Source organism: Labeo rohita, chromosome 7 (genome assembly GCF_022985175.1).
Source record: "Labeo rohita strain BAU-BD-2019 chromosome 7, IGBB_LRoh.1.0, whole genome shotgun sequence".
Classification (NCBI taxonomy): domain Eukaryota; kingdom Metazoa; phylum Chordata; class Actinopteri; order Cypriniformes; family Cyprinidae; genus Labeo; species Labeo rohita.
The window spans coordinates 53,592,724-53,604,770 of record NC_066875.1 but is presented as its reverse complement, the minus strand read 5'-3'; the positions used below and the strand labels follow the sequence as shown (position 1 = coordinate 53,604,770).

General features: G+C 39.7%; 1 protein-coding gene across 3 annotated transcripts in view; it reads left to right on the top strand.

Annotated features, from left to right (window-relative positions):
- Positions 1 to 304: 304 nt before the first annotated feature.
- LOC127168714 (protein mono-ADP-ribosyltransferase PARP14) overlaps positions 305 to 12,047 on the top strand; it is a 30,950-nt gene continuing 19,207 nt past the window's right edge. For all 3 annotated transcript variants that reach the window (XM_051115759.1, XM_051115758.1, XM_051115757.1), the window contains exons 1-2: positions 305 to 505; positions 675 to 799. In XM_051115759.1, coding sequence (XP_050971716.1) covers positions 337 to 505; positions 675 to 799 — 294 coding nt within the window. In that variant the 5' untranslated portion in view covers positions 305 to 336. The remainder of the gene's footprint in view (positions 506 to 674; positions 800 to 12,047) is intronic.

Genomic DNA, 12,047 nt, shown 5'->3' with positions numbered 1-12,047 from the left:
CTAAATCTCACAGCATCAGGAACAGCAGACTCCAACCATGCTCCTGGATAGCTACCGCCCTGAAGTTTTCAGCTCCTACCCCAAACAAACACACCTGAACCAACTAATCAAGATGTTCTGGGTTGTTATAATTACAGACGGGTGTGTTGGAGGAGAGTTGGAAAAGAAGTCTGCAGGATGGTAGCTCTCCAGGAGAAGGGTTGGAGATCCCTGATCCCAAGAAGGAGGTGGAGGTGTGTCCATAAACCACAGCCTGTTATATGAGCTGAACCAAAAGTGAAAGCATCTCAGTGCACAAATTTTTATGTCAAAGCTTAACACAACAACAGGTTAAAGATGGAGAACTACCAGCACGCTGTGTTTTTTGAGGCAGGTATTCTCTCAGATGCAGAACTTGGACATATTCATAAATACTTTCAAATCAAGAGAAAGTCTGGAGGGGGAGACTGTAAGATCAGCAAAGTGGATGACAATACTTACATGATCACTTTTACGGTAAAAGAAGGTAAGCAATTTTGTTATTGCAGTGTGTTTTATTTATTTATTTTGCACCATATTATAATCAATGCCATGCTTTTATCTTAAGTAAGCTTGTTAAAACAAATGTAATAATTGTGCATTTATTATAATAGCACTTTATACCTTATGTAATCAATAAGCATTTGTATTTAAAGCCCAGGAAAAAGTACTAGAACGAAAGGATCATGTCATCAAAATAGAAGGACAAGAGATCCATATTTCATTAAGGCGTGAAAATGTTGCTGAAAGCAGCAAACAACCAAAAGAATTTACAAATCAGGTAAGTGGCACAGTTGTAAAGCAAAAAGTGATTTAGCTTCAATTCATACAGTATGTGCTGTACCTATTTTTCTGCTAATATAAGACGGTCAAAGCAGTTTCCAGAAGCCAAGAAAGAAACTGTCTGTGCAATTAAAGTAAATACCTTGAATACTGTAGTTCTTGGAAATCACCTGCTATGCATAATGAGGGCTTAACAATAAGGAAGGGCTGGGCAATAAAGATCACAATAAAATTTAAAGGGGTCATTAACTGATAAAATCAAATTTCCCTTCCCTTTTGACATATCAATACATAAGGTTGATGAACTATAAAAACATCCTTAGACAGCTTTTATTGAAACCAAGCTCAGATAACGACTTGTTTTGGAATGTGCCACTTTATGACTAGTGACGCGAAAGCCCAGGAGAAGATCAACGGCTACTTCTGTATGACTGCCTCTTTAGCCGCGTCCACTGACGTGTGCATTTAGTAGGAGAAAGGAAATACTAGAGAGATACAGATACAGAATGTCATTAGGCTTTGTAAAAAAAAACTGAAAAATAGTCTAAACTATCAATAAGTGGAATAACATGTAGGCATGCAATAGGCCAATAAAGATACTACTTCATATCCTAATTAAAGGACAAAGGTGGGCACTATCCACCTTATTCTTCAGTGCGGAAGTAAGCATGTGGGCGAGACTTACGGCTCATACGCCGCTACAGGGAAATAACAAGAACAATAACAAAGTGCAGTTAAGGATAAAACAGTTTCCACTGCAAACCAGTGTTCGAATTAAGATAATACATTAAAATAACATGGTAAGACACACTAGTTTGCAATACAAAACAGCAAAACAAGCTTCTCGCTTCTGACAACAGAATTTTGAAGTTCATTATAACAGAAATATCATCGAAGTGATACTATTCATTATAGGGGATGTATTATTTCCCATTTATCAGCATGTTTAATGCAAGTGCCATTTTTTAAAATTAAAAAAACTCAAATATTACATGGATTTTCGAAACTGTTGAAGAGTCTTGGAGGAATGCATAGCCACTTGGTTGCCTTCATCTCAAACCACGTTCAGGATTTCTTCACAGGAAAATTCTAAAAGAAATAGATATGACAAAAAATTAAATTAATTAAACTGAACTGAACTACAAAGTAATATGCAGGTTGGAGTGGAAAAGTAGTCATACAGTATTTTAAGTTCATTAAATCAACTGCAATCCATAATACTTTACAACTGTTTACACAATTACTTGCTTAACTTACATTTCCAATAGTTTCCATTTGCATTGGTCATACGAGCTTGTCAAATCAACTATGTCTTACAATATACTTCATTATTTTCAACTAAATAAACAGCAACATGACCAAATGCTATATACACTTTTCATAACATACATGTTGCTTACTTCTGTATGAACTCCAGAGTAAGTGCCGCCTCCTCTGGGTATTTTGTAGCTCACAACCGCAACAGGAAAGAAGATTTGTTCATTAACTTCTCAAACGACAGCAATCTTGAACTGCCCATCACCTTAAACAAAAAAGACATTACAAAATGACCATATACATAACGACAAGCATCTTTGAACACCTTTGAAGGCGTGTTCAGCAACCAACTTCACATTGTTGTAAAAGTCAACAGAATAAATGACTCAAAGACTCTATTTTCTTTTCAATATTGAACACTAATGTTAAATAAAACAGAATACAAACCCACTTGGTTGCCTCCATTTGCATCTGTCATATCAGCTTGTCAGATCATCTGTGTCTTACAATATACTTCATTATTTTCAGTTAAATAAACAAATACACATTTCATAACTTGCGTGTTGCTTACTTCTGTATGAATTACAATGTAGCTGGTTTATGCTGGTCCTTTGCTGGTTGATGCTGGTCCTTGACCAGCAACATGACCAGCATAAACCAGCAAAGGACCAGCAAAAACCAGCAAAGGACCAGCATAAACCAGCTAAGGACCAGCTTAAACCAGCATCAAAACATATCTAACCAGCATATGCTGTTTTTTTCACTTTTGGTAAAACAGAACACAACCCCATGATAAGAATGCAGGTGTGCTTGAGATTCACAGTACAGCAGCAATCACATCCTGTCATCAGAAAAGAAAACGAAAGAAACACAACGGTCATATCGACATAATTTCGTGTGTATTTGTCCATTAGAGTGCGACAGATAACTCGAGGAGCTAACGTTACCGGACCGCTGACCTGAAGCGGCATTATTCTGGCGCGGCTACCGCGCGTCAGACGCCTCTTTTACACAGTCACTTCACAGACAGCTTGCTAGTAACGTTACCGAATTAATTTTCGTTTTGCATTTTATCTTTCGTGTGTGCGTGTGTAAAACAAGACAATAAAAGTTCTAAACTTACCTCATTTGGCAGAAAACTCCACGAGGAAGATGTGTGACGATATGCTGAGAATGTTGAGTGCGACCTTCATTTGTCAAACAAGCCAGAAAGCAACTAAGTTAACGTTACGTAAACAATTTATGTGACATTTAACAACATATAATTTACCACGAAGAGTAAAAACGGGTTTCCCAAATTTGAAAGCCGACATTAAAATGAAACTTTGACCGAGAAACTCTCTGCGTCCTCTCTTCACTGTTTTCGCACCTGAGGTTCTTGTTCCCACAATGCAAAGCGTAATTCAAAAATACGGAAAAACACCTGTAAAAACCAAATACCGAAAATTTCCTTCAATTATTAGGGTATTTTGTACTGTATTATTAGATTTGTTTTACAGTGTATTTCAATTCAGCAACAAAATCTTAAATGAACTGCTTATGAATGCGGTTCCTAATGCTCAAAATACGTTAAAATATTTGACATTTCTATTGGAACCATAGCTTCTAATGGCAGCTTCTAATGGAACTATTCTGCCATATTGCGCATTGCAGTTTCTCCCATTCATAAACACCAGGAGTGAACTGTCTATGTGTAACTATAATCTTTGGTTAGCAGCTAGATAATTGTACCATATAGCGTGAGCTTTTGGCTTTTGGCTTGATATTGCATGCAATTTACTTATAGAGAGTTGGTCTTTAATGAAATCAAAATTGTATGCACAGTGTGTTGCACAGTGTAAATTGCACAATGGCTTTGTGGCCATTACCTGCAGGAAAAAGTATGGGATGGAAACATTAGTCTATAAACTGTGTCTTAGCTCATTTTCCTATACAGCAGAACATAAGGCACAGGATAGCGTCAAATTCCAGGTCAGGTGATCATGCTGTCGACTACAACTCAACATATAATCGATATCATCATCGCATTTTTTTAATTGTTTTAAATGTTCATCCTTACCTGCCTTTACTTCTACTAATGGAAAGATCACAAGGTATATATATATATAGATGTGGGCTATGCATAAAGTGTAACATTTTTGCTTATGTTCATCATTATGTGTTGTTGGAACTTTAATCAGTAAATTCCTTATAAATATTACAGTTACACTTAATTTCGATGATCCCCTTTAGACATTCTCTGACACTGGACCTATGTCAGTTAACTCGCGTTAGTGCATTAGTAGAATATTAGCAAACTGTCTGTTTAATGTCTGGTAACACTTTGTGATGGCTCCCTAACAGACATTCTAATAAGTAACTTTGCAAATACGTCAAATTATTCTACAAGAATAAAGTAATTATGTTCCTGCTCGTGCAGTCACGGGGTTGCCGACCTGTCAAACTGTCACAACTGGTGAAGACGCAGACAACGGTAGGTTCATTGGAAGCTTCTTTATTATAAAGACAACTGAGGAGAACTTCCCAATCTTTATAAAGCAACAAAAGCATTCAGCATAAAGCTCAAAGGCTTGAAAGGTAAACAGTCTTATCTGGTGTCCATAGAAACACATGACGGCGAAGATCCGAGGATACATTGGAATGGAATTAGACCAGTGATTTCTTTATGGAGGGAGTTTTGGGCGTATTCTGCCCAGGGCAGGAACTGGCTCCGGCTGTCATGGTGTTTGTGACAGTAGATCCGGAGATACCGCCCGATTTCCTGAACTTTACGCTCGGTCTGGCCATTTGTCTGCAGATGGTACCCTGTTCTGTGAGAGTGGTGGCACGAATCTTATCATCTAAGACCTATTTTATAGGACACAGAAAGACGGTTGGAGGGAGTATGGGCTCTGGTTCCTCTGGAGCTGGATCAGGTTGATGAAGGGGAGAGAGAGCATCTGCTTTGAGATTCTTATGGCCTGGACGGTAAGTGACGGTGAAACGGGATCTGGTGAAGACGAGCCCAGCGTGCCTGTCAAGGGTTTAGGCGCTAAACCTCTCTGAGGTACTGGAGATTTTAATGATCGGTGACAACTTCGAAAGGGTGTTGTGCTCCCTCCAGCCAGTGCCGCCACTCTTCCAGAGCGAGCTTGATGGCGAGTAGCTCGCGATTACCTATGTTGTAATTCTGCTCCGCCGGGGACAGTTTCTTGGAAAAGTACGCGCATGGATGGAGTACGGGGGGTTCACCCTTCGCCCACTCCTAGGGTTGATGCATCTACCCCAACCACGAAGCAGAGATTAGGGTCTGGATGAGTGAGTGTGGGAGCAGTACAGAACTAAGATTTCAATTGATGGAAGGCTTTGAGGGCATCTGGGGTCCAGGTAAGGTTCGTGGGTTTCCGTTTGTGCATTGAGGTAAGTGGAGCTGAGAGTTGGCTGAAATGGGAGATGAACCGGTGATAGAAGTTGGCGAATCCTAGGAATCGTTGCAGTTCCTTGACTGTTATGGGTTGGGGCCAGTCCCTGACCGCCTCCACCTTCCTCTGGTCCTTCTGGACCCCTTTGGGGGTGATCACATAGCCTAGGAAGTCTATGGTAGTCTTATGGAACTCACATTTCTCTCCTTTCAGGTACAGGTGGTGTTCTCGCTGGCATTGGAGTACTCGGGTGACATGGCGGTGGTGTTCCTCAAGGTTGGGTGAATAAATGAGAATATCGTCAATGTAGATGATGACAAACCGGTTGAGCATATCTCTGAAGATCTCGTTCATGAAGTTTTGGAAGATTGAAGGTGAGTTGGACAGACCATAGGGCATCACCCAGTACTCATAGTGCCGGGAGGGTGTTATGAAGGCCGTGTTTCATTCATCTCCCTTGCGAATGTGGATTAAGTTGTAGGCGTTTCGTAGATCAAGTTTAGTGAATACCTTGGCTCCACACAGTTCCTCCAAAGTGGCAGGGACCAGAGGAAGGGGATAGGCGAACTTAATGGTCTGAGAGTTAAGTGATTGGTAGTGTATACAGGGACGTAGGCTCCCATCCTTCTTGGACACAAAGAAAATGCTCGACACTGCGGGTGGCGCATCAGCCCCTTGCCCAGTGGTTTTCCTTGTATCGTTGAGATTTGGTAGGAGGTAGAATGTTGTTGTCGTGGTATTTTGGTCCATGAGAGACACACAGAGGAGATTAAATTTCCAGATGCGCCGGAGAACACAAGAACTTTGACTGGAAAAGATTGGTTCGAATACATTAGGACAGCATCAATGTTAGGTACATCAGACACACCAGGACTGATTTGGGCATGGTGGACGAATGGGGCAGGTGTGCATGAAGTGGTCCTTCGCTCCACAATATAGACACAGGCCTTGATTGATGCGGCGTGAACGCTTAGTGGCTGACAGATGGTAGCGGTCAGTTTGCATGGGCTCTGGTGCTGGAGGCGGTGGGGCCGGTGAGGTGGTGGCAGCGGGCACAAGTTCCATATGGCATGCGTTGAGGTGTTGAGAGACATGTAAGGTCTTCTGAAGGAAACTTTCCAATCCCACGGTGTCATCATATACGGACATTTGCTGTCTCAAGGCAGGATTCAGTCGTCGCCGAAAAACAGAAAGTAAGGCAGTTTCATTCCATCTACTACAGGTGGCCAGAGTACGAAAGTGGAATGTGTAGTCTTGAATTGACATATCAGCTTGCCGTAGACGGAAGAGTTCATCATGTACAGAGAGAGCGGAAGTTGACCTGCTGAACACATCTCTGAAATTATCTACAAACTCATCTAATGAGCAAACTAACGGGCTTTGTGAATTCCAGAGAGATTCCACCCACTGCAGTGCTCTCCCCGATAGCAGAGAAATTATAAATGTCACTTTGGCTTTATCATTGGCGAATTGCTGAGGTTGTAATTCAAAGTAGAGTGAACATTGGAGAGGGAGCCCGCTGCATTAAGCTGCCTCACCGGAATAGGTCACGGGCTTGGCCATGGGACATTGGTATGAGGAAGATGGCTGTAGTGAATCACAGATTGTGCAAACGAGGTCCGAGAAGTGCTCCGGTGAGAGGGTGCGCTGAGTGTCCATCCAGTGTGTGCTCTGTGCGGCTTGATGTTGTGTTAGGGGCTGGTCTTCTGTCACAACTGGTGAAGAGGCAGACAATGGTAGGTTCAGTGGAAGCTTCTTTATTATAAACACAACTGAGGAGAACTTCCCAATCTTCATAAAGCAACAAAAGCATTCAACATAAAGCTCAAAGGCTTGAAAGGTAAACAGTCTTATCTGGTGTCCATAGAAACACACAATGTAGAGAACATCCACAGTGGGAGCAGGTAAGTCAGAGCTGAGAAGTCTGTGTGCAACCTTGAGACTAGCCAACGAGGGAATGAGGTGAGTGCGTATCTGAATGTACAGATAAGTGGATGCAGCTGTGAGTGATTATCCGGTGTAATCAGGTGACAGAGAGCGTGTGTAGGAGGCTGGCGTGGTAGGTGAGGTGGGCGTGGCTGGTGACTCTGTGACACAAACTTCCCGTTTTCCCCAGATATAAAATATTAAGTATATATTCAGTATTTTAAATCTTTCTATAAAAAAATCCCACTTGGCATGTTTGATATTTTTGCTACATTCGGCTCTGGTAAAATAATCATGTCAACATATCCCAGTGGTTCCCAAACTTTTTCTGCTGGGCCCCCCTTTTGCAGAATAAAAAAAAATTCAAGCCCCACCCCCGCATTTACACATAAACATAAACACAACTTCAGAAGGATTTATTTGAAACGTAATAATTAAAATTTAGTGTGTGACAACTTACTGGAAAAAAAAAAAACTAAACAAGGAACTAGTTACTTTTAGAGTAGAAACATTAAAAGTAAAGCATGCAGCTTTACTATGTACTATTTTTTTGTACTTTGTAAAAGCACTCATTGTTTTTTAAACAGATTTTCTCATATTTTCTTCTCTTTGTTGTAGTTGTGATCTTTGAATTAGATTCATCATCTACTTTACCTTTACCTGACACTTGTTGTCTTTTCAAAAACTTGTCCATGCTTAGAGCAGAACTACTATGGGTCATTCATTCATAATTTTACTCGGCTAAGGCAATTCTCATTTCTGATATCAATTGCACCATCTAGTGGTCTGTTATTTTACGACAAAAACCCAATAGTATGTTCCTGCACAACCGGAGGCTGCAGTTTCAGGACCGCACTTCTAGGACCGCACTTCTAAGACCCTATTTTTTGTGACAGCGCCATCTAGAGGAGACCTGATTCAAGCATAAAACAAAAACTATTTATTTTTTATCTTTCCATCTTATTTTTAATGTAAGACCTGGTGTGAACTTGTGTTCGAGGCGGTGTCAGCAATCTCCATTTAGCCAATTTAGCTGTGCAGAACAGTTCATTGTTCACTGAATGTTATAAACTAGCATTTGTATTCAGATTATCTTACATTTATTATTGTACCAGTAAACACTAATTTGTAGCGCAATTGTTTTACCGTTTACTGCACTTTAAGCGTGTCACACATCAGATGTGAATGGCTGTGCTGCAGCTAATGAACTGAAGTCTCGCAAAGATACAAGTCTTTCTTTACAAGAAAACTGAATTTAAAACCAGAATATATATATAGAATATATTGAAATAAATTAGGTTAAATATTTAAATCGTGTTTCCGATGTTAAGGGTATGTTAAGGGTTAGGAGTTGGTTAGGACAATAATTAAGTGTATACAATTAAACAACTATATATTTCTTTAAAATATAATAACATACACAATAGCAAGCGCTATTAAAATAATACATACATAAATACAATAAATAAATAAATAAAATAATACAAAAAAAAAAAAAAATAATATATATATATATATATATATATATATATAGGGTCCTAGAAATGCGGTCCTAGAAATGCGGTCCTGAAACTGCAGCCTCCGGTTGTGCAGGAATACCCTTCTCACAAAAACAGCTACAACTGATAACAGACAGCTGCAGCGGGTACTGCGAGTCGTCTTGAGGTAATAAAATATGATGAAATTCATATTTTGTGTTAAATTATTTACATATGTGGCAAGTAGCTGTATAGTGAGCAAGATCATTTCACAGTGGGGTCTTGTATCACCCTGAAAATGTTTCTTTTTACATAAAAATCTAGGGATGTATCGAAATGTAAATCCTTGGCTGAAACTGAAACTGCTTTGTAATAATTATTTATTATTTTATTAATTAATATAGTCATTTTGTAAGACTTTTTAATTTGAATAATATTAATGATACTGAATAAAAAAAATCACAAGCCAACTTTTATAAGCCACAGATATAACTTTTTTTTTTTGACTAATTATCAAAATAATGTATAGTCCTACAAAGCTATTATTATCAGAGCATGTGAGCAGATACCGCCACGACAGGGTAGCGTCATTTTACCAGCGTTGTCCAGTACAGCAGTACTACAGCATGTTACAGCACAGTATGCGACGCTATTGCAAACAGGAGCAAGTACACATGGACATTTTCTGTCGGCGCGTTATTTGAGCGGTCTTTGTATTTCCATTGAGCATAAGCGGTACACGAGTGGAGCATTCATATGTGCCGTGAGCAGCTCAACGCAACACACAATTATAGAGCGGAATATTGAGCGGAGCGTCACACATTGAGTGGTGTGCGCTGAATACTGCCGCACTGCGCGGCAGATATTTTCGGCCGTTTATCTCTTTGGAATTTCTATAAAAAATCGGCTGTACAACAACAACAACAAAAAAAAAAACAACAAGTGTGCGCACGGTGTGCTCTGATTAGCCAGCTATCCAGTGCATTGTGATTGGCCGAATACCTCAACCCACTTAGCAAACGACGTCATTTCAACGTCTTTGTCGGAATATAGACATGATCTGCACGTCGGGTGGACGTCTCATGTTTGTTGGGAAGCATGCAACAGAAATGTTAAGCCCCTTATCATGTTATGATGCCGTGTCCTGGCGCGACAACACAAAAACAAGGCATTTGTTGGATCCAGTGAGGATATAATTACTGATTATAATTACTCATACTGTCTTTTTACATATTGCGTTGCGACGCGCTGCATAAACATAACACCATGTCTGCATTTGTGATCGTAAAAACGACAAACAAGCACAGTGTTGTAAATATAACTTGCTCACTGCTTTTTAGTTTTGTACTCATTTGGAAGGCCAAACAAAGTACTTCAGCTTTCGCAACGAAACACGCAGCGAGAATATAAGTTATGCCTTCAGTGATGTAGATTTGTGGGGCCGTGTTTGAATGAGCTGTTTTAGGAAGGCATGGTCTTAACTTTTATAAAGAATATCTCTTTGGGCTTGAGACTTTAATCTTTGCAACTTTACAGATCTTACATTTGCATAAACAGATTGTAACACATATCAAACATGGTAGGGAAAATGACACCATCACTAAAGGGAACCCCCAAGAGGTCTGTTTCAGATTTAAAGCCATAAAAATTGTACAACAATATCTCAAATTTGGGGACAGACAGACGAGAATTGAGATATAGATTACACTTCAAAAGGCTAATTGATTAAATATTAACGCTGCAAGTTTCAAAGTAAGGTACTACACCACTTTGTTTGAATGGCAGAGTTTCGTCTGATATATACAAACTTGTGACATTCACAGTGTTTCAGTGTCTGCATATGAGGATGAGCTTCAATCTCTAGAGCTGCTCTAAGAGTTGCTTTACAAACTTTTTGCTGTTTCATTTGGGAAAAAAAAAAAAACTCTTGTCAAATACACACTATAACTAAAGTAAAATCTAAAGAAATGATGAAAAATGCATTACTGTTGTATACTAAAATATAATTATCAAAGTAATGTTATTATTGTTTAAGGAATATACAACCAAGGAATTTTTTAATTAATTAATTTGTAATTAATTTGTACAGTTCTGTTATGCAGCATCTTACTTGACAATAATGCAATGTTTTGTTGCAAAATAATTATATTCTGAGATGTCTTTGGTTCACAAAAGTGACAGACATGGAGTGGTGATATTTTCCCCATTAAACTGAGGTTCTGGAGCGTTTTTTCTAACCCTATTATTTGTATGTATAATGTCAAATTCTTTCATTAAATAAAATTCAATTAGAATAAGACGACACTGTAGGGCTGTTACAAATCAGATGACATTAGTATCAACAATATTAATTTTTGCACTGCAGAAGTGGAACAGAAACAGACAAAAGAGGTGGCATGCATTTAGTGTAAATGCAGCGAGTAATTTATTCAGCCGATTCATTCAAATGGCTGATTTATTCCGAGAACAAAGCATGCGATTGTCTTTGTGAATGGGTCATTGAGTCATTGTCTCACGTGATTCAGTATTGAATTACCTCTGTAGGTTACTCAGAGACTTGTTTGTTCTCTGGCTTTGGTTTGGACTACTTTTGTTGGTAAAGTAGATCAAAAACTGACAGTAATGTGACATTAGGCTAGCCCTGTATTTTTGTCCTTTTTTTCTTCATTGACATAAACAATAAAGCTAATGTTGTTGCTGTAACAGAGTGAATGAGACGAGAGGCGAGCGGATCCACTTGCGAGCTTTTATTAAAGGGACGAGACAGATACATGGTTGAACAGGCAGGGTCAAACAACAATGGCAGGCGGGTATAACGAAGGCGAAGCACAATAGAAGACCGTGAAACAGGCGAGGGTCGATCCGAGGCCAACGTAATCCGTAAGGGGCTGAGCGAGGAGAATAAACCAATAACACGAGCGAGAGTCCAGTGGGCAGGCGGCCAACAGTCGAAACGGGGAAGCCAGGCGAGGGAACTAAACACAGGGAACTAGGAAACTGGGAAACTAGGAAACTAGGAACGTGAACAAAGGAAAACACAACAACAATACTCCGTGGCTTGTAAGGGGAGAGACCGGGGCTTTTATAGCGCCACTGATTGGTCGCAGGTGTAGACCAAATCAGCGCGCTGCATGATGGGGAATGTAGTCCGGGATGTAGAATAACAGTCTATGTGCGAGGATAA